At 44.2% G+C, this 27,970-nt stretch overlaps 1 protein-coding gene across 1 annotated transcript; it reads right to left on the reverse strand.

Moving 5' to 3' along the window:
- Positions 1 to 322: 322 nt before the first annotated feature.
- LOC147115394 (extracellular calcium-sensing receptor-like) lies at positions 323 to 21,313 on the reverse strand. Its single transcript, XM_085989571.1, has 7 exons — positions 21,268 to 21,313; positions 13,836 to 13,851; positions 13,443 to 13,734; positions 10,934 to 11,770; positions 10,285 to 10,512; positions 6,013 to 6,136; positions 323 to 1,284 (listed from the first exon to the last, which is right to left on the reverse strand). Exons 1-7 carry the CDS (start codon positions 21,311 to 21,313, stop codon positions 368 to 370), a joined length of 2,460 nt encoding a protein of 819 aa, XP_085845697.1. The 3' UTR covers positions 323 to 367.
- Positions 21,314 to 27,970: the final 6,657 nt, after the last annotated feature.

Genomic DNA, 27,970 nt, shown 5'->3' on the forward strand with positions numbered 1-27,970 from the left:
TGAAACTTTCCTTGTGGCGCCAAGTGGAGAAATCCAGCTCCTCTTGGCCCCATAAAGGCTGATATTGTAGGGTTTTGTCCTTCCTGACAGCTTCTGACCTGCTTTACCAGCCGGCAAAAGCTCAGCAGTTTCATAATTCAACAATGGGTTAAAGTACAATCAGAGTGGCAGTGGCATAATATGGTCAATATTTGTACATATCTGTGAGGCCCTGCCTTCTCTAGGTAGGCGTCTCATCTACCTGTAGCACCCTACAGCATAAAATCGGCAAAGTTAGGAAAGATTCGAGTTGCCAGTACAATAGTAACCAGTTCGTTCAGTTTCTACTGGGAGGTTAGGGTTACAATTTACGGCATATGTATCTGTTTTAACTGATTCCATTTCTATCCGTTTTTCCCATCAGGTGTTTTTTGCTGTTCTCTTCTGGTTTCAACAAGATAATGTAACATTTTGGAGCAAAGATACAGCTCAGCAGACCAAAACTCGATGCTAAAATTGCAAATATTTCCACAGCGACCGTGTATTTTCCGGGAGTGCTCACATAAGCGGGGATAAAAGTTACCCAAACTGCAAAAAAGATAAGCATGCTAAACGTTATGAATTTAGCTTCATTGAATTTGTCAGGCAACGCTCGTGCCAAGAAAGCTAAAATAAAACACAAACAAGCTAAGAGCCCGATGTAAGCTAACACACAGGAGAAAGCAACTGTGGAACCAACATCACACTCAAGGATAATCTTTGCGCTTTGATGCTTGGTATTTTTAGTTGGAAGTGGGGGTGACGTCACCAACCAGATCACACATATTATAACTTGAATCAATGTGCAGAGAAAGACAATTGATCTTTGTTGTGTGGGACCAAACCATTTCATCACATTACTGGCCGGCAGGGTTGCTTTAAATGCCATCAGGACTACCAGAGTTTTACTAAGAATACAGGAAATGCACAGAACAAAGCTAACTCCAAACACAGTGTGACGGACCATACATGACCATGGTGATGGCTGTCCAATGAACGCAATGGAGCACAGAAAGCACAGTATTAATGAGATTAACAGAATGAAACTTAGTTCCGAATTGTTGGCCCTTACAATGGGTGTATTTATGAAATATAAGAAAACAGCTGCAACAGCTAAAGTGATACAAGCTCCAAAGAGTGAAATCGCTGTGAGTGTTATTCCTATTTCGTCCTGAAAGGAGAGATATTCAGTTTCTCTTGCTATACATTGATTCCTTTCCTCATTTGACCATTGATCCAATGAGCATCTCACGCATTCAATGGAATCTGTAGAAGGAGACAAAAAGTTTAAATAATTTGGAATGATTGCCCTCTTTTGAGTAATCCAATAACTGATCTACAGCACTGTGATTTTAAGAAGGAAGGTCAAATGGTTACGGATTGGGCGCCCAATATACACCCTGCTCAATGTTCCTTTCAATCGACTTCCAAAAGAATAATCAGAGGGTTGCATAACGACCACCCGATTTACCACCGCCGATACTGTGTCCGGCAAAGTTGAATTTTACTCCCAAATGTAACTCTCCAAAGAGTTACGCAGTAGACTTTTTAACTTGATTCCGGAGTGCTGGTGTTGTGGGTTGGCCACCGATTTACTGAAAGAGTCCGAATTTAATTTCCATTAAAATCAATGTAAAAGGAAATCGCATGGTTTCTGTAATGGGCGACTGATCCATAATGCCAGTTTATGCATATGGTAAGTTGAAAATCAATCCTACGTTCCCTTTTACTGTCCTAGATTTCACGTATGGAGGTTTTAACTGCTATACTTCATCTACATGCCACCTGTCATCTGTGTGTGTAAGGCCGATGGAAAGTAACAGCTGGCCTGCAGGCAGGATAGGAAGTTTGGGCGGCTGTTAAGCCGGTGAGGGAGTTTTCTGAGCGTATCGCAGCAGGGAAGGGGGGACCCAGCAGGTTCTGTGACTTTCCTTGTGAGCGCCAAGGAGCACTACTCCTCCTCCTAGCCCAAAAAAGGAACGTTTTAGACTTACCTTGGAAGGATACTTGTGTCCGCAGACCTGCTTCAGACTGGCGGGAAAGTCGCAGCAGATTCCGCTCCTAGGTCTCAGTAACCATGCAGTCAGAGTCCCAGCGACATCTTAGAATCCCGATCTGAATAAATTAAATAAACTCCCGCCTGCTGCTGACGGTCACTCTGGCCAATAAAACCGCAGTGAGCGGTTAAAATGGCGACCAGAGCGAATATAGCAGGCACATGGTGTAAATCAAAGCGCTCGATTGTGAAGCCCACTACCACCGTTTCGCGCCATGTGATTCGGGTACATGCTAATATAGATAATCTTAGCTGGCATAACAGGAGGCAGGCGACAATGGACCCAAACTAGGGAAGGAGAAATCAGCTTGGCATCCAAACTCATTAACGCCGTCCACTGATGTCATGTGTGGATGGGTGGTCTGCTTCCAAAGCTGCTGTTATTTGGCAGGTGCAAGAGGAATTTTGGGCGACATAGTTGCACAGGTTAACCTGTCCCTTTCTCCGTGTGCTTTCAAATTCTGCCAGAAATGGGGTGGGTGCTGTTTGCTTTCACGCCCCCCCATGCAGATATCACCAGAAGATGTGGAACTAGTAGGATGAAGATTTAATAAAAAACTTGCATTTCTATAGCACCTTCCACATTCTCAGGACTTCAGAAAGCACAGCCCAGTGAATTAATTACTTTTGGAGTGTAGTTATTGCTGTTATGCTACCGGGAGAACTCCCCCCCTACAATAAGATTGATTAAGAAAGGGAAGATAGATTATGAAAGTAAATTAGCAAAAAATATAAAAACAGATAGTAAGAGTTTTTATAGTTATATAAAAAGAAAAAGGGTGGCTAAAGTAAATGTTGGTCCCTTAGAGGATGAGACCGGGAAATTAATGGTGGGAAATATGGAGATGGCAAAAGCACTGAATGAATATTTTACATCAGTCTTTACAGTAGACGACACTAAGAATATCCCAACACTGGACAAACAGGGGGCTAAAGGGGGGGAGGAGCGAAACACGATCAAAATCACTAAGGAAGTGGTACTCGGTAAAATAATGGGACTCAAGGCGGATAAATCACCTGGACCTGATGGCTTACATCCTAGGGTCTTGAGGGAAGTGGTGGTAGGGATTGTGGATGCATTGGTAATAATTTTCCAAAACTCCCTGGACTCGGCAATGGTCCCGGCAGACTGGAAAACTGCTAATGTAACACCCTTATTTAAAAAGGGCAGTAGACAGAAGGCTGGAAACTATAGACCAGTTAGCCTAACATCTGTGGTAGGTAAAATTTTGGAGTCCATTATTAAGGAGACAGTAACAGGACATTTGGATAATCATAATTTAATAGGACAAAGTCAGCATGGTTTTATGAAGGGGAAGTCATGCTTGACAAATTTGCTGGAGTTCTTTGAGGAAGTAACACATAGGGTGGATAAAGGGGAACCAGTGGACGTAGTGTATTTAGACTTCCAAAAGGCATTTGACAAGGTGCCACACAAAAGATTATTGCTTAAGATAAAAAATCACGGGATTGGAGGTAATATTCTGGCATGGATAGAGGATTGGCTATCTAACAGAAGGCAGAGAGTTGGGATAAATGGTTCATTCTCAGACTGGCAATCAGTAACTAGTGGTGTTCCGCAGGGGTCAGTGCTGGGTCCCCAACTCTTTACAATCTATATTAACAATTTGGAGGAGGGGACCGAGTGTAACATATCAAAGTTTGCAGATGATACTAAGATGGGGGCAAAAGTAGTGAGTGAGGAGTACATAAAAAACCTTCAAGGGGACATAGACAGGCTAAGTAAGTGGGCAGAGATTTGGCAGATGGAATACAATACTGGAAAGTGTGAGGTTATGCACTTTGGCAGGAAAAATCGTAGAGCAAGTTATTATCTTAATGGCAAGAAACTGGAAAGTACTGAAGTACAAAGGGATCTGGGGGTCCTGGTGCACGAAACTCAAAAGGTTAGTATGCAGGTGCAGCAAGTGATTAAGAAGGCCAATGGAATGTTGGCTTTCATTGCTAGGGGGATAGAATATAAAAATAAGGAGGTATTGCTTCAGTTGTACAAGGTATTGGTGAGACCGCACCTGGAATACTGTGTACAATTTTGGTGTCCATACTTAAGAAAGGACATACTTGCTCGCGAGTCAGTACAAAGAAGGTTCACTCGGTTAATCCCGGGGATGAGGGGATGGTCATATGAGGAGAGGTTGAGTAGATTGGGACTCTACTCATTGGAGTTCAGAAGAATGAGAGGCGATCTTATTGAAACATATAAGATTGTGAAGGGGTTGGATCGGGTGGATGCAGGGAAGATGTTCCTGATGATGGGTGAAACTAGAACTAGGGGGCATAGTCTTAGAATAAGGGGCTGCTCTTTCAAAACTGAGATGAGGAGGAGCTACTTCACTCAGAGGGTGGTAGGTCCATGGAATATGCTGCTCCAAAAAACTGTAGAAGCTACATCATTACATAAATTTAAAACAGAAATAGACAGTTTCCTAGAAGTAAAGGGAATTAAGGGTTACGGGGAGCGGGCAGGAATTTGGACATGAGTCTAGGTTCGGATCGGTCATGGCCCTGTGGGTAGCGGAGCGGGCCCAGGGGCCGTGTAGCCTGATTCTACTCCTATTTCGTGTGTCTAATTCTGTTAGATGCAGGAAATGGTTCTGTTATAGTGGATTGGCAGTTAGGATCAGATCAGCCATGATCTTATTGAATGGCGGAGCAGGCTCGAGGGGCCGATTGGCCTACTCCTGCTCCTATTTCTTATGTTCTTATGTTCTTATTGTTCTGCATATATTGGATCTTTAATGAGCAGGCAGACGGGACCTCAGGTTAATGCCTCCTGTTCAAGTGACACATTTACTCCCTCTCTTCTGCACTGACGCGTCAGTTTGAATTATCGGCTGAAATCCTGGAGTGGTGCTTTAAGCCACAATCTTTTGAACCAGATGGAATATTGAGCCACGGCTGACCCTTACATTACATCAACTGTCTGAATTCTCACCGGTTATACTTCTTTCCTTCCCATTCCTAAATGCCGACATAAAGTTTCAGGAGCAGATCCTGGTGGAGATTGACTCCAGAAGCTTGTGAAACTGGAACCTGGGCGCTAACCAATTTCCTAGCACTGTACATTACAGGTTCTGTGAGACTTTCAGAAATAGAAAAGTATGCACGAAAAACAGAGATAGATTTCTCCCCCAGTTGAATAAACGCCCTCAGCTTGTCTGCTGCAGGAATATGCTTCATTTACAGTTTTCCCCAGTGGAGGAAAATTCAATAGCATTACCGCAAATTTACAATTGCCCACGTCTGTTACTACCAGAGCCGTTGATGAAGATTGTGTGTCTGGTTACCCTCTTGATTGTAACGGGTGAAAGGTCCAAGGAGACAAGAGAACTGGGGAGAAACCCAAAGCGTTAAAACCCTCACAAACATGGCGATTTCCCCACAAATTATAATCCTTAAGTCAAGCATAATATGGAGACGCGATAATTAATTGCACCAAACTGATTTAGGTTATCATGGTGTTGCCGAGTATCCAGACCTGAGTTACACCGTTGGCTTTCTGCCAGTCCTTGACAACAGGAAATGGAGCTCAGATAATGTAAAACCCCGCTCACAAGTATCTGGTTAAATTTTAATCTCCGCGTCAATGGGACATTGAACGTTAACATTAAACAGATTGAAATGACTTTTTAAAAGTTTGCTTTCCATTAGTCACAGTTGCAAGTGGCCTGACAATTTGTCCCCAAATTCAATTTGGATAGCTTTACACCCTCGGGACATTACTTGGTTTACACCAGCGTGAAATTATAACTTCTGGGAACAACAAAATGCCCATACACTTAACCTATTGCACGCCACGTGTACCGAAAATATCTGCGTCGGTCAATGCCGATGAATTTCAAAGAGTATTGCAATCCTTATCTTCCTTAAAGGCATTTAATACTATGGACTAAGGTAAATTGTTCAATATTGCACACCTGTTTTATTACTAATTTCCCCATTAGCACATGGTAAACAATCAAAGCAGCAAATAGGCTGGCCCCTCCGAGCTGCTTTCCTTGTACCTGTTGGGCAGCTGTCACTGCAAACTGACACTGGTACCTGCAGAGACAGAGAAACAGCATTCAATGTTATTTTATTGCACTCACTTAAAAGTGGACACTATTTATGGGTTTTTTCCAAAATAATTTCATCATGTTCTACGAAGTAAGTACTCTTCTATATTTTTTTCTACAGCTTCAGCTTTATTTTTTTCCTGAATTCGTTTTAATTTAAATGTCTTTCAGTTACCTGGGCTAGGAAGATAGAACACACAAACACATTTCCTGGTTCTGACTCTTCCTGGAAAGTTTCGGGTGAGGCTTTGACTCTGTTTTTGGCTCAGATTTTAACTTGTGCTCAGAATCGGGACTCGGGAACAGACTCAGGCTCCAACCTGGTGTGCGCTCAGCTGTCCTGCTCTCACGTTCTTCTGACATTCCTTTATTGGGTTCTGCTTTAGCTCCACCTCTCTGGCAGACACCGCGCTGTGGGGATGGGCTTGGGGCGTAGTTATAATGGAGCAGAGGACTTGTCCACTTAATAACCGCCCTTTTCTGGCCGACACCTGCCCCAAGCCAGAAACATACAGTTTCGGATCAATGAGCTGATCGGTTCCGATTTGCTATTTTGTCCTGAGGGCTTCGTTTGGTAACAGTGGAGGCATCTTCTGCAGGCCAAACCTACTGAGCTAAGCCCGGGAGACACCCAGTAAAATAATTTTCTAAAGTTCTTCTCAGTTTGTTTATGGCTCATGGAAGCCTCCGGACTCCCCTACCGGCCATACTCCCCGCGGAGCACTTACCTTGTGACAAGGGCGTTAACCTGGGTCCCGGATTCCCGGGGCCTCGGCTTCCTTCCCGATTTTAACACTATCTCATCTGCTTCTTGCCGACTTCGCGACTGTTTTGTTCGGGACGTCGGCAAGCACCATGAAAATGAGGCCGGGCTGTAAAACTCAGTGGATCGTGCATGCAGCCGCTCAATGGGAAGCAGGCAGCTCGCCAGCGTTCCTGCCCCGAAGTTAAAATCGAGCCATATGATAGCCACTCGGGTATCCATGAAGTCATGCCCAGCATGGATCAGCACCTTCGGGAGAGGACGGGAGGAAAGTGGGCAATGTAGTTTTATTTTATGCCCGTACTAGATATTGGCAATAACTTTCCCATCTGCTTTAAGCCTGAAATAACCAAAATATTCAAAATTAAGGACATGATTTAACAGTGTAGGGAAAACGAATGACAATCAATTAAAGAGTGAGAAGTTGCAATTATTTTACAATGTAACATTTTTAACATTATGAGAGCTATAATCAACATAATGAACAGTGGCTGCTGATCAAGTTTTCCATCTTGCAAAATATAGTCGCCGGCGATTTTTTCCACTCCAACGCCGCAACTTTGGCAGAAGTTACGGCACAGGAGCGGTGGAAGCCCCGACGAAATTCTTGGCAGATTACTTCAAAATAATTTTCAATAATGGAACTGAAATGGTGCACTGTGTTATATAATAGCTTCAAAAGCTTGTATATATCACGGAATAATTAATAACAGTATCACATATTGCATTCGTTATATTTGTGTGAATTAAAGATCTGTAGAATTTAAAGGGATTTAACCAAGTTAGTGATCACCTCGAGGCAATCAGCAGTCTGCTATTCTCAGCGCCAAAAGCACTCGCAGGGAGCGGTGGCTTAGAGATCTCGGCTAACAATTGTTTACGTTTCCATCCATTAATTTGAATAGATGGGAAATCAGGGACTGTATGCCAAGAATGTATTGGACATTGCTCACTGCTTTGTCCTGGAATCACTCCATACAGTTCCATTTTTTGTGCAAAACTGTTTCCGGGGGAACACTCTCGGTCATCGCCCTAACTTCGGTGGAAAACAGCAGAAACTCCGGAGAAACGACGCAAATACAACTTATACCATTTCTGCCGGGTTGCCGCTTATCTTACGTCGAAGTTGCTGTAGGAGATCTGGAGAACTGCGCGGAAATTCAACCCCCAAATTTGGTTAGAAACCTACAGTTACTTAACGTAAATTTTCTAAATACAGTGGCCTAGAAATTCAGTGCCCTTAGCGCCGATTTTGCGGCGCTAGAGGGCCTAGCGCTGCAATTGGCGCTGGCGCCGAAATTGCCTGGGGCCCTTCCGCCGCGGTAGACCGGTAGCGCTGCGCCGGCACCGATGACGTCATCGGTGTGCGCAGCGTCCCGGTTGCCATGCCGACGGGCCCCAGCGCCGAAATTCAGTTGCGGCCGCCTCGCCCGTGGCAGCCGCAACTAAGACTCTGGCAACAGAGTCTTACATGACTTTGCGCCGGCGCATTAAAGGCCCCGCGGCGGCCGGCCGCTTTCCCGCCGGCCGCCTGGCCGCAGCTCCCTCCCCGGACTTCCGCCCCCCCCCCCCCAACAGAAGCAAGCCCGGCACTTGTCCGAGGTGCCGGGCTCATTTTTACAATGATTTTCGCGGGCCGCGGCCGGGTGCAGGCAGCTCCTCCTTCAGGGAAGGAGGAGGCCTGCACTTCCCGAACCTGGCGCACCGCAGCGGGCGCCGCAGCGCCGGAATAGCGCCGATATTCAGCGCGTAGCGCCAGTTTTCAGGCGCAAACAGCTCTCAGCAGCGCCGGCAGCCGTTTGGGCGCAGAACTATTGAATTTTTGGCCCGCCCAGCGCGACTTAGCTCCGGCACTAACTTCCGGCGCTAAAGCCGTCGCTGCGCCAAAACCCAATTTCTAGGCCAGTGTTCTATATTTTATTTATTGACAAGGCAAGATTCATAGCCAAGGCGCTACCAAGGGCACAACGAGAAAGAAAGTAAATCCGAAAAAGCTATTCAGGTTTTTAAAGAGCCTGAAAATTGTAGGCGGCAGCACGGACGAAGGAGTTGCAGGAAATGAATGGAGGAGAAAGGCATAGAGTAATACACTTTGATTTCAACACAGTGAGGGGGCATGTGGAGAAGAACACGTAGGATAGTGTATTTGAAGTTCAGAAGAAAGAGAAGAAAGTTGAGAAATATAATTAAAATAGCAGTCTTGTTTAAACAAATGGACGAAAAGGCGGGATAAACAGAAGTTGGATGGTAGGGAGGGGAGAGCGCTCAGTTATGAACAGCAAGGTTATCCTGTTACTGGTTAACAAGTTCAAATGAGGTGCAGAATTACATTGTTGGACTTACTTGAAATTACAGACCATTATAAATTGCTCAGGAGAAGATAAACTTTTGGTACACAGGAAGGAACTGGGCATCTTTGAGGCACCTTTAGCAATACATTTAATAGCATGGAGGTGATCATGGTGTGCTAACTCAGCCACTGTAGTGCAAGAGGATTGAGGTTCATGCAAACAATTAAAACACGGTAGACTGGACAGGGAGCTGGGAAACCCCTAATAGACGGAAACAGAGTCAGAGAATAAGACATCAAGTATAGCACGCACAAAACAATTTGAAACGAAACTAGGTAGCCATCAATTATATGGTTATGGTTAATTTCACAGTTAACAATAGCTTCCAAAGCTTTAGAAATTATCAATATTGAGCAATAGGGCAGGATTTTGAAGGTTGAGAGCAATTTGCTTTCTTAGCAATAGGGTGAATATGAGCAAATGTTCAGGGAGAAGTAAAGCTGGACCTAGGGTAAAGGATATTAAAGAGACTTGATTGTGCAGGAAATATTCTTGAGGATGATAGCAGAGAAACTATCAGTGCCAGGGATTATGCTGTAATCCAGATGATGGCGAATCCAACAGTTATCGGTAATATCGGCTGAATACTAATCATTCTATGGTGAGAACCACAAGCAATTACTTTAAGATTATATTTTCTTCTGAAATGAATGTACAATAATTAATTGCCACATAATTGTCAGTGCATCTCGGTGTGCTGCTTGTGCAGGAAATAGAGCATGCAACGTTGATGCACTGTACGGTGTTTTTCTGAGGTTGGCGTTGAGGTGCATTGCTGGGACAGATTAGAAGGAGTTACACTCTCCATCTGAAGAACACTATCTCGCTGGCCAGTACTTCCTGTTGACATTGGGTGCTGCAATGGCAATTTCCCTATTCTCCAACACTAAATTCCCTTATTTTAATGAAGGTGAAATTAAATTTGTGTATTCTCATTTATTTGATATAAAAGACAAAATATATTCTACAGCAACTAAGAAAGTAGCAAAGACCACGCTTTCAATTTGAAAACAGACTTACCCTGTTTTGAGGTCCATGCAAAAATATGGTGCTTTCATCCAACACGAGTTTTTTTCCTTCCGGCAGCGCTGCATCATAATAACCAACCTTAACAAACTCAACCGTCCCATCAGCGCGCTTCTGCCAGTTTATGAGGTCATATGAAGCGATCGGATCTCCGTTAATATCAAAGCTTATTTCTTCCCCAAATTTATTCGTAAATTTGACTTCCTTCAGATAGTGCAAAAGCTTAATAAAGAAAAAACGTGATTTTTAAAAAATAACTTGTTAAATTACTTTGAATATTTAAATGAGTAGTTATGCAGATAAGAATTCTTATAATCTCAATGTGTAGCCACATTAGTTGGTGGAGCTACTTGTTAGTGAACAGTTCCTGTTGGGTATTTTTGGCGAAATTCTAAAAGAACAACCTAAATAAACGTGTTTGCACTTTCTACCAAACAGAGGAAATCTTCAGCAACCGGTTTCCCATACGAGTACAGGTAGACATTACGGAATGAAACATTCAGGAAGAATTGCCTTTCTACTTCAGAACTAGAACCTCTGGCAGATTTGTTTATAATTTTGTTTTAAAGGAGGGAGAGATTGGTATGAGTTTGTTACATTCTGTTTTATTTTAGCGACGAACATACTACAAAATGTATCTCACCTGCCAGGGTACGATGTTTGATTTTTGACCACATGTATTGTTGATGAATGGGCCTTTCCCATTTTCACACGATTGTAAATTATGAAGCGCGTGAGCTACAGCGTATACCGCTTTATACACGTTGTATGAAACTCTCAACTGTGACACATCTGTGTATATGTTCTTACTTGTGTTCAAGCTCTCTGACCCAGTGCATGGCTTGTCGGAAAATAGCCATGTATTTTGCCCTGACATTTTGTCGCGTTTCTTTAACTTGCAGCCAAACACTTCCTGCCAGAATTCTTCTACAAACGGATTGTCTGGCGCTGTGGAAGGGTGAAGTTTGACCAGAAACTCTCTCAGTCCTGGAATTTTCGCTCTTCTGATTCCAAACCCGATTGTCCCGGTCAAAACTTCCCGACTTTCCTCTGTCCAAATCAGAGATGACGTGACCCAGGCTTCGCTTGCTATCAACTGGATGTCTGTAATGTTTCGGAGTCTGAGCTCGTTAATCAAAACGAGCGCGTCGCTCTCTCCACAAAACAATATGATCACTTTTGCTGAGGATTTTCTAATCGTGTCTGCGATCTGTGACGTTCTGTCTCTGGCACGGCCGGAAGGGATGAATTCAGTGTAGGCGAGGCAGACATCGGAGTTCCAGATTTCCTCAGCGAACGATTGAATACCAAATCGCCCATAGTCACTGTCAACCGCAACAACCCCAACCCAATTCCATTTGAAATGCTTTACGAGTCTGAGCAAAGCTTTGATTTGAACGGCGTCACTGGGGACTGTTCTGAAAAAAGTTGGGAATTCATGCTTGTCGCTCAGACAGACACAGGAAGCAAAGTAACTGACCTGCAATGTAAGTAGATGTAAATTAGCTGTATTAAGGAAACAGGGAAGCGTGTATTGCCTATATTTGGTTCCCAAGTCTCTACTGGAACAGATTTAAAAAAGTGAGACCATGGTAAACCAACGAACCAAGAATGAATTGTCTGCAATTTATCTCCGCATTTAGTAAATGGATTATCATTCACTTTAAACGGGTTACAGTTTAATCTCAAATAAAATAGTAGTGTGAGGAATATCAAATAAATGAATGAGCCCCGGCCAGTGACTCAGGATGTCAATTCAAGGGAATTGCAAAAGATGTCTCTCACTTTCTGTTTCCATTCTTACGTGTTACCTATTGGCTGGTAACTGCATTAATCTTCTTAAAGCATTGCGAATGTAGAACTAGGAGAGAGTATACATGAATGATCAGGAACATTTCCTCACTTGAGCAATTTCAGTGAAATAGTTTCTTCAACAGCTTAACTGCAATAATAGAAATTTATAAGGAAATACACTTGTTAGAAACACGGCCATTAGGACCGGCAGAGCGCTAGATGCAGGGGGCTGCTTCTAGCATTTCCTCCGGGGTTCTCCTAATTGGTTGCCGCAATTATGGTGGACTTTCGGTGGAAATTGCGTTTATCCGGGATTTCCAGTTACGGTTGCCGATCGTGAGAATCCTCAACGAAATCTCAAGTGTTGGTGTCCGACTTTCAGAAGTGGCCATAGGGGCCATCGAGGGTTGACCTGGAAGAGGGGCGTGGGAGCATTGTAAAGTGGGGCCCTGCTTAGTCCCCAAAAGTTCAGGTGGAGTTCTCAATATTTGATTTAATTATCGGCAATCAGCACACGATCCACCTCTTTTGCAGGATTAGCTTCCACACCACCCCCCCCCCCCCCGCACCCACCCCCATACCGACCAGCATTTGCTCATTTATGTTTCCGGGAGGGTGTAGGAACAACTCCATCCCCAATGCTAACGATTCCAGGGCGGTAAACCAATCGGGATCAAGGGGGAGGAGGTGGCATCTCATGGGCCCCATAAAGTGGTAATATTCTAAACAGAACTAAGGAGCAGAGAGATGTGAGGCTAGGATTATACAATCTTAAAGGTGGGAGTGCAGGTAAAATGTAAATAGGTACACGGGGTAGTGAATATTAAAGGAGATTTGTGGTGGTGACTTTGCACAGGTTAATTGTTAGGCTACATTTATAGTATTGTGTGTGGATTTGGACAACCCATTATAGGAAGAATATGCGTGGTGTCTCAAAGGTACAGCGAATATTCACTAAAATGATACCAGGAATGGCAGGTTATAAGTCTTTGCCTTGAAGCAGAGAAGGTTAAAAGCGGATGTTATAGAGGTTTTCGAATTGTGGAAGTATTTCAGCGAATAAATATTCAAAGACCGACTGGTTGTCGGATTGGTTAGAAAACGCCTCAGACTGAGGGTTAACTCGAGAAAAATTAAGGGATGTTAAAAGAATTGTATTTACACAGAGGTTTGTTAGCGTATGGAATGACTCATCGTAGCTATTGAAGCAGAGACTGTAATTGGTTAATAATTTGAAAAGGAAGACTATAAATGGATACACAGAAGGGCAGGGGATTATATTACAGATTAGAACTGACAGCAGTTAAAAAGCCTTCACCAGCAACGATCCAATGTGCTGAAATCTATCCGGTCCTTACCAATGGAATTCCAAAAAGTCCCACAATTCTTGAAACCGCGGCAGATCGTGAAGATCCCGCATCCCCTATTATCACAGGCACAGAAGAAAGCCCACGACAGTTGTGACGTGAAAGAGTCCCTTCATCTCCGTTCAGTATCTGGAGAGTTCCTTTAAGTGCTTCAGAGGATACGTCACAACTGTCCACAATCTTGTAACCTAAAGTTGTGTTGGGAAGGAGAACCGGATCCCTATTTATTTCGTCGATGGTGAAGATCATAGTTTGGACCCAGCGCAATCCTCGGAGGTTGAACCTAGAACACAGACACATTTATCTCCAGGTTCATGTATCCAGCAGAGTTCAATCTGTTGGCTTTGTTTCAAACCATGTTTATCCCATACAAGCTATAATTACATTAGATCATTGTAACCTATTGCAAAGGAACACATATCACAGCTGGATTTGGAAATGCCTAAATGTTAAAGAAACACCTCTATTTTTGGTGTTGCCAGCAAAACTCTAAAAAACTCGATTCTATTGTTATTATACAAGGTGCTATGCTATTCAAATTATTTCATTTCAAATCCATCTTTTATAAACCTGCCATTTAAATTCGGTAAAATCAGATCATTTTACACCTACAGTTTGCATGACATAAAAGCACAACCGAAAATATGGGAAGTCCGTTCAAGGGAACCGGTGCCAATTTTGCCCCTTTTCAACCGTTAACACTGAAGTCAATTGAAGCCCCTGGCTGAGATCAAACCCGTGCTCACCTATGATTGAACCTTGAACTGTTCTGATCAGTATAGGTGTAATTTTAAGCTTCGTTGCTGGCGTAAAATATCAGATGGGCCTTACTTTAAGCACCACGTCTGCCGTTCCTTCCCATTGACCATACTGGGAAAGTGGAGTTGATGTCAAAGTTCAGCCATAATCTTTAAAATGGCGGAGCAAGCTCGAAGGGCCGTATGGGCTACTCCTGCTCCTATTTCTTATGGTATTATGTTCTTATACATTATGGGTCTACCAAGGCTGGCCATTTAGCCATTGTCCATTTTACTCCATGCCTAAATTGACATTTCTGACATACAGCTCAGATATGTTTAGTTTTAACCAACTGAGCTGTAACTTTGGAGCAGTTATGACTTTGTTTACAATTGCTACCAAAAGGGAAACCGTTGTATAAAACTTTGAGCGTGAAACTCAACTTCGATGGGGAATTAAAACGAACAGTAGCAGATCAACAGCCCATTATACACCAATATATAATCGACAGCCGACATCAATGGAAGGGAAAATCTGACGGGAAGTACGACGGGCCGCCAATCTAATATTGCCGATTGCACACCCCCATCTAAGTTGGCACCATAGTAATGTGGTTATGTTATAGGACCAGTGGCCTGAACTAATAATCCAGAGTTCCTCACCTGCCATTGCAGTTTCAGAATTTGAATTAGTTTAGAATAAAAGCTGGTATCAGTAAATATGACCATGAAGCTGTTGGAATGTTGTAAAAGCCCAACAGGTTCACTGATATCCTTTACTGAATGCAACCTGACCTCGTTATCTGGCCTGGCCTATACCTGACTCCATTCCCCCACCAATGTGGCCCAACAAGCCACCCTATTGTATCAAACTGCTACAGCAGTTCAAGAACCAGGCACAACACCACTTTACATGGCAACTAAAGGTGGGTAATGCATGTCGATCTTGCCAGCAACGCCCATATCTCGAAAATTAACAAAAAATAAACTTGCACCATTGCCGCAGATCAATTTTACCCCATTAGCTTAACTTATAGAAGCATCGAATGCAATTAGTGGAATGCTCTATTTATTGTTAATATTGCCAATTACACATTGTTAACTGTTAGAAATAATGCATCTATTTAGCACTTAAATATTTTTTTCTGCTGAGGTGTTTTTGCATATTCAAAAAATATTGTGAAAATTTTAGCACATGTTTCTATCCATAAATTGTTTTCAATATCCACCTCGCACCTCCAAACCTCGTGCACTCGACCATCTAGAATGGCAAAGGCAGCAGGCGCTTGGGGACACCATCACCTCCAAGTTTCCCTCCAAGTCACACACCATCCTGACTTGGAAATATATCGCCATCACTTCATTGTCGCTGGGTCAAAATCCTGGTACGCCCTCCCTAACAGCACTATGGGAGTACCTTCACCATACGGACTGCAGCGGTTCAAGCAGGAGGCTCACCACCACCTTCTCTAGGACAATTAGGGATGGGCAATAAATGCTGGGCTTGCCAGCGATGCCCATATCCTAGGAACGAATAAAAAAATTGCAATACAACAGGCAGCAAGCTAAACATATTAATATTTTGAAGTTGATTAACTGAGTGGCTCTGGTATTTTTAAATGCGTTCAGGCAGCCGAACACCATAAACTTAATTTCGTTATCACATAGTAAAATTATGTTATTCAACGTGTTATTGTTTTAGTGCTTTACCTCCAGTAGGCAGCAACACAACTTTATTACTGCTTAATAAAAGAGCCTAATTATTCATTCCAGGCAGCGCTATTACTCATTCCAAACAACAAACACTGCATTAGAGTCATAGAGTCATAGAGTTATACAGCACAGAAAGAGGCCCTTTCGCCCATCGCGTCCACACGGCCATCAAGCCCTGTCTAATCTAATCCCATTTTCCAGCATTTGGTCCGTAGCCTTGTATGCTATGGCATTTCAAGTGCTCATCCAAATGCTTCTTGAATATTGTGAGGGGTCCTGCCTCTACCATCCTTTCAGGCAGTGAGTTCTAGATTCCAACCACCCTCTGGGTGAAAAAGTTTTTCCTCAAATCCCCTCTAAACCTCCTGTCCCTTACCTTGAATCTATGCCCCCTTGTTATTGACTGCTCTACTAAGGGGAAAAGTTCCTTACTATCTATCCTATTTATGCCCCTCATAATTTTGTACACCTCAATCAGGTCCCCTCTCAGCCTTCTCTGCTCCAAGGAAAACAACCCCAGCCTGTCCAGTCTTTCTTCATAGCTGGAGCGCTCCAGCCCAGGTAACATCCTGGTGAATCTCCTCTGCACCCTCTCCAAAGCAATCACGGATGAAATGTATCCCAGGCTGCTGTGTGAGGCAAAGGAGGAGATTGCGGGGGCTCTAACACATATATTCAGGACCTCTCTGGCCACAGGGGATGTGCCAGAGGACTGGAGAACCGCTAATGTAGTACCATTATTCAAGAAGGGTAGTAGGGAAAAACCGGGGAACTACAGGCCAGTGAGCCTAACATCAGTGGTAGGAAAATTATTGGAAAAAATCCTGAGGGACAAAATGTGTCTCCACTTGGAGAGGCAAGGATTAATCAGGGATAGTCAACATGGCTTTGTCAAGGGAAGATCATGTCTGACTAATTTGATTGAATTTTTTGAGGGGGTGAATAGGTGTGTGGATGAGGGTAACGCAGTGGATGTGGTATACATGGATTTCAGTAAGGCCTTCGATAAAGTCCCGCACAGGAGACTGGTCAAGAAGGTAAGAGCCCATGGAATCCAGGGTGCCTTGGCACATTGGATGCAAAACTGGCTTAGTGGCAGAAGGCAGAGGGTGATGGTCGAAGGTTGTTTTTGTGACTGGAAGCCTGTGGCCAGTGGGGTACCACAGGGATCGGTGCTGGGTCCCTTGCTGTTTGTGGTCTACATTAATGACTTGGATATGAATGTAAAGGGTATGATCAGTAAGTTCGCGGATGATACAAAAATTGGTAGGGTGGTAAATAGCGAGGAGGGTAGCCTCAGTCTGCAGGACGATATAGATGGGTTGGTCAGATGGGCGGAACAGTGGCAAATGGAATTTAACCCGGAAAAGTGCGAGGTGATGCACTTTGGGGGGACTAACAAGGCAAAGGAATACACAATGAATGGAAAGACCCTAGGCAAGACGGAGGGTCAGAGGGATCTGGGTGTGCAAGTACACAGATCCCTGAAGGCGGCGGAACAGGTGGATAAGGTGGTAAAAAAGGCATATGGGATACTTGCCTTCATTAGCCGAGGCATTGAATATAAGAGCAAGGAGGTTATGATGGAGCTGTATAAAACACTGGTTAGGCCACAGCTGGAATATTGTGTGCAGTTCTGGTCGCCACACTACAGGAAGGATGTGATCGCGTTAGAGAGGGTGCAGAGGAGGTTCACCAGGATGTTACCAGGGCTGGAGCGCTTCAGCTATGAAGAGAGACTGGGCAGGTTGGGTTTGTTTTCCTTGGAGCTGAGGAGGCTGAGGGGGGACATGATTGAGGTGTACAAAATTATGAGGGGCATAGATAGGATGGATGCTGAGGAGCTTTTTCCCTTAGTAGAGGGGTCGATAACTAGGGGGCATAGATTCAAGGTAAAGGGCGGGAGGTTTAGAGGGGATTTGAGAAAGAACTTTTTCACCCAGAGGGTGGTTGGAGTCTGGAACTCACTGCCTGAAAGGGTTGTGGAGGCAGAAACCCTCACAACATTTAAGAAGCATTTGGATGTGCGCTTGAAATGCCATAGCATACAAGGCTACGGGCCAAATGCTGGAATATGGGATTAGATTAGACAGGGCTTGATGGCCGGCGCGGACACGATGGGCCGAAGGGCCTCTATCCGTGCTGTATTACTCTATGACTCTATGACTCTATGACCCTTCCTATAGTGTGGCGACCAGAACTGCACACAGTACTCTAGCTGTGGCCTTACCAGCGTTTTGTACAGCTCCATCATAACCTCCCTGCTCTTATATTCTATGCCTCGGCTAATGAAGGCAAGTATCCCATATGACTTTTTAACCAACTTATCCACCTGTTCTGCTGCCTTCAGGGATCTATGTACATGCGCACCAAGGTCCCTCTGATCCTCTGTCTTTCCTAGGGTCTTACCATTGATTGTGTATTCCCTTGCCTTGTTAGTCCGTCCAAAATGCATCACCTCACACTTTTCAGGGTTAAATTCCATTTGCCGCTGTTCCGCCCATCTGACCAACCCATCTATATCGTCCTGTAGCCTGAGGCTTCCCTCCTCGCTATTTACCACCCCACCAATTTTCGTGTCATCTGCGAACTTACTGATCATACCTTTTACATTCACATCCAAATCATTAATGTAGACCACAAACAGCAAGAGACCCAGCACCGATCCCTGCAGTACCCCACTGGACACAGGCTTCCAGTCACAAAAACAGCCTTCCACCATCACCCTCTGCCTTCTGCCACTAAGTCAGTTTTGGATCCAATGTGCCAAGGCACCCTGGATCCCATGGGCTCTTACCTTCCTGACCAGTCTCCTATGGGGGACTTTATCAAAAGCCTTACTGAAATCCATGTAAACCACATCCATTGCACTACCCTCATCCACACACCTAGTCACCCCCTCGAAAAATTCAATCAAATTGGTCAGACATGATCTTCCCTTGACAAAGCCATGCTGGCTATCCCTAATTAATCCTTCCCTCTCCAAGTAGAGACTAATTCTGTCCCTCAGAATTTTGTCCAAAACTTTCCCTACCACTGATGTTAGGCTCACTGGCCTGTAATTCCCTGGTTTATCCCTACTACCCTTCTTGAATAATGGTACTACGTTAGCTGTTCTCCAGTCCTCTGGCAGATCCCCTGTGGCCTGAGAGGTTCTGAAAATTTGTGTCAGAGCCCCTGCAATCTCCTCCTGTGCCTCACATAGTAGCTTGGGATACATCTCGTCTGGGCCTGGGGATTTATCCACTTTCAAGCCTGGTAAAAGCGCTGCTACCTCCTCCCTCTCGATTCTGATATGTTCAAGTATATCACAGTCCCCCTGCCCGATTTCTATGTCTACATCGTCCTTCTCCATAGTGAGCACAGATGCAAAAAATTCATTTAAAACCCCACCTACATCTTCTGGCTCTACACACAGCTTGCCACTTTGGTCCCTAATGGGCCTTACCCTTTCCCTAGTTATCCTCTTGCCCTTAATATACTTATAAAACACCTTAGGATTTTCCTTTATTTTGCTCGCCAATGTTATTTCATGGCCCCACCTCGCTCTCCTAACTTCTTTTTTAAGCATCCCCCTGCACTTTTTATACTCCTCTAGGGCTTCCCCTGTCTTTAGTCCTTTGTATCTGCCAAAAGTCCCCTTTTTTCCCTCATCCATTCTCGTATATCCCTTGACATCCAAGGTTCCCTGGGCTTGTTGGTCCCACCCTTGACCTTTACGGGAATATGTTGCCATTGTACTCTCTCAATTTCCTTTCTGAAAAATTCCCATTGCTCCGATGTACATTTTCCTTCAAGTAGCTGATCCCAGTCCACATTGGCCAGATCCTGCCTTATCATATTAAAATCGGCCTTCCCCCAATTTAGAACCTTTATTTCCGGTCCATCCTTGTCCTTTTCCATGACTAGCTTAAATCTCACCGAATTATGGGCACTGTCACCAAAGTGCTCACCTACTAACACTTCTACCACTTGCCCGGCCACATTCCCTAGAATTAGGTCTCTTGTAGGACTTTCTACATGCTGGCTCAAAAAGCTCTCCTGGATGCACTTTAAGAATTCTGCACCCTCTAAGCCTTTCACACTCTGGCTATCCCAGTTAATATTGGGGAAGTTGAAATCCCCCACTATTATTACCCTATTATTTGCACATTTCTCTGAGATTTGCCTGCATATCTGTTCCTCTATCTCCCCCTGGCTGTTTGGGGGCCTATAGTACACTCCCAGCAAAGTGCTAGCCCCCTTTTTGTTTTTAAGTTCAACCCATATGGCCTCATTAGAGGAACCTATTAATATCATCCCTCCTTATATCAGTAATTGACTCCTTAATTAGTATTGCCACACTCCCTCCTCTTTTACACCCCCTCTGTCTCGCCTGAAGATTCTATACCCCAGAATATTGAGCTGCCAGTCTTGCCCCTCCCTCAACCATGTCTCCGTGATATCAACAATATCATACTCCCATGTATTAATACATATTATCGGTAACACACGTAGAATTATTACTCGCTCTCGGCTGCGCTGCGGCTCACTTGATAGCGCACTCACCTCCAACATTTGAACACAAAATCTAGGCTGACACTACAGTACTGAGGGTGTTCTGCACCATCGGAGGTGCCATCTTTTGGATGAAACATTAAAGCGAGGGCCCGTCTGCCTTCTTGGCAGAATAAAAACTATCCCATGGGATTATTTCGAAGAAAAGCTGGGGAGTTATCTCTGGTGTCCTGGCCAATAGTTATCGCTGAACCAGCAACACTAAAATAGATTATCTGGTCATTGATCCCACTGCTGTTTGTGGGAGCTTGCTGTGCGCAAATTGGCTGCCGTGTTTCCTACATTACAACATCGACTACACTTCAAAAGTACTTCATTAGAACGCCCTGTGGTCGGGAAAGGCTCTATATAAATGCAATTCTTTCTTTTCTTTAACTCACTGGGTTATCACTGACATTCGGCAACACACACTGGGTTGTCAATCACACTCGGTAAACTGGGTTATTACTCACTCTTGGCAGCGTACTTCGTCGGGTTTGGTCTGTAAAGAATTATTCAACTGATTTGTTCTGAAATGGACAATGAATAACCCGCCCAGGACAACGTCCCCATCCTGTAACACTCCGCGACTGATGAAGTGGTCTTGAGGTCTACATGACGGCTCAGCTTCAGAACGCCTTTGTTCGAATAATGTTATCAACCAAAGGCTCCATATAGAATTAAATCGCATCGTAAAACCAGCACAAGAGACTGACTGGCAATCGCTCGAAATAATTATTCAGCTCCTTATTCCACAAGTAAACTTCATAATATAGACATGATTGAGCTGGAATATACAGACGTTTAATCTTTTCCACCCAAAGGAGTACCACAGATAAGCTCTACTACCCTTGGAACATATTGCATCGGGGACATTTTTCCAAACGCCCGGAGCTAGTACAATTATATTGGGAGTTCCGCAATTACTATTGATTGCGTATGAGATTCAAGCTGATATTTAGAATGCCTGCACACTACGACTATATGTGACTCTGTGCAATGTGCTGAGCACGGCTTTCAATATATTAAATTGAAAACCGATTAGCTGAAGCTAAGCTGCTTTCCGATCTTTCCAGAGTAAAGTTCAGATTTTAACAGTCAGTTAAGATTTCGCCTTAAAACATTCGCAATTAAGCACCATGGTTTCTCTTCATAGTATCATACCGCACAAAATACGTCATTCGGCCCATCGTGGATGTGTCGGCTCTCTGGAAGAGCTATCCAATTAATCCCACTCTCCTTCGCTTCTCCCATAGCATGTGAATGGTTCCTTGTTACGTATATATACAATTGCCGTTGGAAAGTTACTATTGATTCTGCTTACTTAGAATCAAAGAATCATAGAATCATAGAATGGTTACAGACCGGAAGAAGGCTATTCAGCCCGTCGAGCCCGAGCCGGCCCCTGCAAGAGCACTTCAGCTAGTCCCACTCCCAAACCCGTTCCCTGTAGACCTGCAAACTTGTTTCCTTCAGGTACTTATCCAATTGCCTTTTGAAAGCCACAATTGAGTCTGCCTCCACTATCCTTTCAGGCAGTGCATTCCAGATCCTAACCAGTCTCTTCGTAAAAAAGTTTTTCCTCGTCGTCTTCGGATCTTGTGCCAATTACCTTAAATCCGTGTCCTCTGGTCCTTGACCATTCCGCCAATAGGAACACTTTCTCTCTATCGATTCTGTCTGGACTGCTCATGATATTGAATACCCCTAGCAAATCCTTGTGGGGCATACAGGATAGGATACAGAAAATAAGGCAAAATTATGAGAGATACCGAGGGCCCAATACTGCAGAAAGCCTAGAAGAGTATAGAAAGTTCCAGGGTGAAATTAAAAAGGAAATTAGGAAAGCAAAGAGAGGGCATCGAAAAAATATTGGCAGGTAAAATCAAGGATACATTCAGAGCAAGAGCATCATTAAAGTAAGAGTAGGGCTTATTAGGGACCATAAGGATAACCTGTGTGTGGAGGTGGAAGATTTGGGTATGGTTCTTAATGAATACTTGCGTCTGTTTTCACAAAAGAGAGGGATGATGCAGACATTGCAGCCAGGGAGGAGAAGTATGCAATTTTAGACAAAATAAACATAGTGATAGAGGAAGTGTTAAGGGGTTTACCATCTTCGAAATTGAATAAATCCCCAGGCCCGGATGAGATGTATCCCAGACTTTTAAGAGAAGTGAGAGAAGAAGTAGCAGAGTTTCCGACGATCGTTTTCCAATCCTCTCTGGCTACAGATGTGGTGCTGGAGGACTGCTAACTTGGTACCATTGTTTAAAAAGGGAGAATGGGATAGATCGGGTAATTACAGACCAGCAGGCCTAACCTCAGTGTTGTGAAAATGATTGGAAAAACTTCTGAGGGAAAGGAAACATCTTCATTTAGAAAGACAGACTTTCAGGGACAGTCAGCATGCATTTGTTAAGGGAGAGTCGTGTCTGACTAACTTGATTGAATTTTTTGAGGAGTTAACAAGGACAGCAGATGACGATAGTGAGCTTGATGTAGTCTTTATGGATTGGTACAAGGCTTTGGATAAGGTCCCGCATGGCAGACTGGTCATCTTATTGAATTTTTTTTTTAATTCATTGATGGGATGTGGGCGTCGCTGGCGAGGCCAGCATTTAGTGCCCATCCCTAATTGCCCTTGAGAAGATGGTGGTGAGCCGTCTTCTTGAACCGTTGCAGTCCATATGGTGTAGGTACACCCACAATGCTGTTAGGAAGGGAGTTCCAGGATTTTGGCCCAGCGACAGTGAAGGAACGGTGATACAGGTCCAAGTCAGGATGGTGTGTGGCTTGGAGGGGAACTTGTAGGTTGTGATGTTCCCATGCGTCTGCTGCCCTTGTCCCTCTAAGTGGTAGAGGTCGCGGGCCTGGAAGGTGCTGTTGAAGGAGCTTTGGCGAGTTGCTGCAGTGCATCTTGTAGATGGTACACACTGCAGCCACAGTGTGCCGGTGGTGGAGGGAGTGAATGTTGAAGGTGGTGGATGGAGTGCCAATCAGGCGGGCTGCTTTATCCTGAATGGTGTCGAGCTTCTTGAGTGTTGTTGGAGCTGCACTCATCCAGGCAAGTGGAGAGTATTCCATCACACTCTGACTTGTGCCTTGTAGATGGTGGAAAGGCTTTGGGGAGTCAGGAGGTGAGACACTCGCCGCAGAATTCCCAGCCTCTGGCCTGCTCTTGTAGCCACAGTATTTATATGGTTGGTCCAGTTCAGTTTCTGATCAATGGTAACCCCCAGGATGTTGATAGTGGGGGATTCAGCGATGGTAATGCCATTGCATGTCAAGGGGAGATGGTTAGAGTCTCGCTTGTTGGAGATGGTCATTGCCTGGCACTTGTGTGGTGCGAATGTTATTTGCCACTTGTCAGCCCAAGTCTGAATGTTGTCCAGGTCTTGCTGCAAATGGACACGGACTGCATCAGTATCTGACGAGTCTTGAATGGTGCTGAACAGTGTGCAATCATCAGCGAACATCCCCACTTCCGACCTTATGATGGAGGGAAGGTCATTGATAAAACAGCTAAAGATGGTTGGGCCTAGGACACTGCCCTAACGAACTCCTGCAGTGATGTCATGTGATTGAGATGAATGACCTCCAACAACCACAGCCAACTTCCTTTGTGCTAGGTATGATTCCAACCAATAGAGAGTTTTCCCCTTGATTCCCATTGAATTCAGTTTTGCTAGGGATCCTTGATGCCACACTCGATCAAATGCTGCCTTGTTGTCAAGGGCAGTCACTCTCACCTCACCTCTTGAGTTCAGCTCTTTTGTCCATGTTTGGACCAAGGCTGTAATGAGGTCAGGAGCTGAGTGGCCCTGGCGGAACCCAAACTGGGCATCAATTAGCAGGTTATTGCTGAGTAAGTGCCGCTTGATAGCACTCTCGACGACACCTTCCATCACTTTGCTGATGATTGAGAGTAGACTGATGGGATGGTAATTGGGTGGGTCGGATTTGTCCTGCTTTTTGTAGACAGGACATACTTGGGCAATTTTCCACATTGCCGGGTAGATGCCAGTGTTGTAGCTGTACTGGAACAGCTTGGCTAGGGGCGCAGCTAGTTCTGGAGCACAAGTCTTCAGTACAATATGAAGGTAAAGGTCCATGCGATTCAAGGCAAAGTGACAAGTTTGATCCAAAATTGGCTCAGTGGCAGGAAACAAAGGATCATGTTCGAAGGGTGTTTTTGTGACTGGAATGCTGTTCCAGTGGGGTTCTGCAGGGCTCAGTACAGGGTCCTTGGCTTTTTGTGATATAGATCAATGATTTAGACTTGAATGTAGGAAGCATCGCCCATCAACCCTCTGCTCGCTGACCTAAATTAGATCCTGGTTAAGCAGCACCTCGATTTCAAAATACTCATCCTTGTTTTCAAATCCCTCCATGGCCCCGCCCCTCCCTATCTCTGTAATCTGCTTCAGCCCCACAACACGCCAAAATATCTGCACTCCTCTAATTCTGCCTTCTTGAGCATGCCTGATTATAATCGCTCAAACTTTGGTGGCCATGCCTTCTGTTGCTTGGGCCCTAAGCTCTGGAATTCCCTGCCTAAACCTTTCTGCCACGCTGCCTCTCTTTCCTCCTTTATGACGCTCCTTAAAACCTACCTCTTTGACCAAGCTTTTCGTCACCTGCCCTAATTTATCCTGATGTGGCTCGGTGTAAAAATTTTTTGTCTGATAATCGCTCCTGTCCAGCGCCTTGGGAAGTTTTACTAGGTTGAAAGCACTTTATAAATACAAGTTGTTGTTGCTGTTGTTGTTAAAATTAAGAAGTTTGCAGATGATACAAAAATTGGCCGTGTGGTTGATAATGAAGAAGAAAGCTGAAGACTGCAGAAATATATCAATGGACTGCTCTGGTGGGCAGAACAGAGGCAAATGGAATTCAATCCTGAAAAGTGTGACGTAATGGCTCAGAAATTCGTGTCTCCACGGGCGAGTACACACGGGGTACTCACCCGTAAGCCCATTGGAAGTGCCGGTTTTCTGCATGAACTGCGCATGCGCGGGAAACCGGCACTTCCGTTCCCCTGAAAGAAGGGGTTCAGAAGTCGAATGCCTGCGCAGGAGAGGCTGCGCGTGTGCATCAAACTTACGTTTTTATTGCAGGTTCTCCCGGGAGGGTAAGTCTCCAGAAGCTAGACATGTAAAAAGCAGTCGCAAGGCCTGCTTTATACAAGGTAAGTGGTGAGTTAATTAAAATTAAAACATTTTTCCACAGGTTTATTATTTTTAAATACTTTAAAGAAAAGTAAGTTTATTTTTAGCCCCGTTAGAAAATGTAATTGATTTTTTCAAAAATTTAAATTATTGTTTATAATAGTTATTTCATGTAATTTATAGTTTATTTTAAAAATGTGATGGTTTTTAAAAATTTATTTGAAGATTTAGTGATGTTTTGGGGCTTATAGTATTTAAAGGTTTGACAGCTCTTCCTTTCAAACTTATGAATGAAGCATTCCCTGCTACCATTGGCTTTCCATGGCCCACGTGATCCAGGGGATGCATCGAACTAACTGTGCCCCTGGGATAGGCAAGCACTGTGCACCAGCAGTTGGAGGAGGCCCAGGATCGGAATCCCAAGCCGGCCCACAGCACAACGGCCGGCGTGCCAGGTAAGTGCAGGTCGGGGGCTTGCACCCGCGGGAAGCCCCGACCCGAATTTCTGGGCCAATGTATATGGGGATGACTAACAAGACAAGGGAATAAATAATAAATGGCAGGTCACTGAAAACTGCAGAGGATCAGATGGAACTTGGAGTGCATGTCCACAGATCCCTGAAGGTAGCAGGACAGGTAGATAAGGTGGTTAAGAAGGCATACGGGACACTTGCCTTTATTAACCGAAGCATAGAATATAAGAGCAGAGAAGTTATGCTTGAACTGTATAGAAAAATAGTTAGGCTGCAGCTAGAATACTGCGTGCAGTTCTGGTTACTACATTACAGGAATGTTATGATTGTACTAGAGAGGGTGCAGAGGAAATTTACGAGGATGTTGCCTGAGCTTGGTAATTTTAGCTATGAGGAATGATTGGATAGGCTGGATTTGTTTTCTTTGGAACAGAGGAGGCTGAGGGGAAACCTTATTGATGTCTATAAAATTATGAGGGGCATAGAGAGAGTGGATAGGACAGATCAATTTACCTTAGCAGAAGGGTCAATAATCAGGACATATCGATTTAAAGTAATTACTATGTGGTTTAGAGAGGATTTGAGGGGAAGAAAATCACCCAGAGTTTGGGGGGAGGGGGGAGGGATTTGGAACTTACTGCTTTAAAGGTGGCAGAGGCAGAAACCCTCATTACCTATAAAATGTTCTTGGATATGCACTTGAAATGCCGTAACCTACAAGGATATGGACCAAGTGCAGGAAAGTGGGATTCGGGTGGCCAGCTCTTTGTCGGCCGGCATGAACAAGATGGGCCGAATCGACTACATTTATGCTGTAAATTTCTATGATTTAATGATTCCTCTCAACCTCCCCTGCTCTAAGGATAACAACCCCAGCGTCTCCAATCTATCCACGTAACTGAAGTCTCTCATCACTGGAATAATTCTCGTAAATCTTTTCTGCACTCTCTCTAAGGCCTTCAATCCCTTCCTAAAGTGCGGTACACAGAATTGAACACAATACTCCAGTTGAGGCCTAGGCAGTGTTTTATAAAGGTTCATCATAACTTCCTTGTTTTTGTACTCTATGCCTCGATTTATGAAGCCCAGTATCACTTATTCTTTTTAAGCACTTTCTGAACCTGTCCTGCCACCTTCAACGATTTGTACACATATACCCCCAGGTCTCTCAATTCATGCAGCCACTTTAGATTGTAACCTTTGGCTTATATTGCCTCTCCTCGTTCATCCTACCAAAAGGTATCACTTCGCATTTTTCTGCATTAAATTGCATCTGCCACGTGTCCGCCCATTTCATGAGCCTGTCTATGTCTTCTTGAAGTTTACCACTATCCTCCTCATTGTTCACAATATATCCAGGTTTTGTGTCGTCTGCAAATATTAAAATTATACCCTGTAAGCACAAGTCCAAGTCATTAATATATATCAAGGAAAGCACTGGTCCTAGAACCGACCCCTGGGGAACACCATTTTATACCTTCCTCCATTCCAAATAACAACCTTTCACCACTACTCTCTGTTTCCTGTCACTTATCCAATTTCGTATCAATGCTGTCTCTACCCCTTTGATTTCATGGGATTCAGCTTCGCTGGCAAGCCTATTGTGTGACACTTTATCAAACACCTTTTGCAAATCCATGTACACGACAACAACCACATTGCCCTCATCAACCCTATCTGTTACCTCATCAAAAAACTCGATTAAGTTAGTTAAAGATGATTTGCCTTTAACAAATCCGTGCTGGCATTCCTTAATTAATCTGTACCTTTTGTAGGCCTTGCTTTCCAAATTATAACAGCTCGCTGAGTAAAAAAAAGCCGTACTCCTCATCCCCCCACCTCCTGGCCTTTGTGCCCATTATCTTAAATCTGTGTCCTCTGGTTACCGA

Source organism: Somniosus microcephalus, chromosome 6 (assembly GCF_052327205.1).
Source record: "Somniosus microcephalus isolate GS21.2 chromosome 6, FLI_Smic_1.0, whole genome shotgun sequence".
Lineage (NCBI taxonomy): Eukaryota > Metazoa > Chordata > Chondrichthyes > Squaliformes > Somniosidae > Somniosus > Somniosus microcephalus.

Excerpts from the sequence above, each read along its gene's own strand:
- LOC147115394 (XM_085989571.1), bottom strand. The coding sequence starts at position 21,313 with ATGTCCCCGATGCAATATGTTCCAAGGGTAGTAGAGCTTATCTGTG. Across the intron at positions 11,771-13,442 it reads GACTTTTTGGAATTCCATTG|GTCAGTTACTTTGCTTCCTG; the intron begins GTAAGGACCGGA and ends CTTACATTGCAG. Across the intron at positions 1,285-6,012 it reads GGAAATTAGTAATAAAACAG|ATTCCATTGAATGCGTGAGA; the intron begins GTGTGCAATATT and ends CTCCTTCTACAG.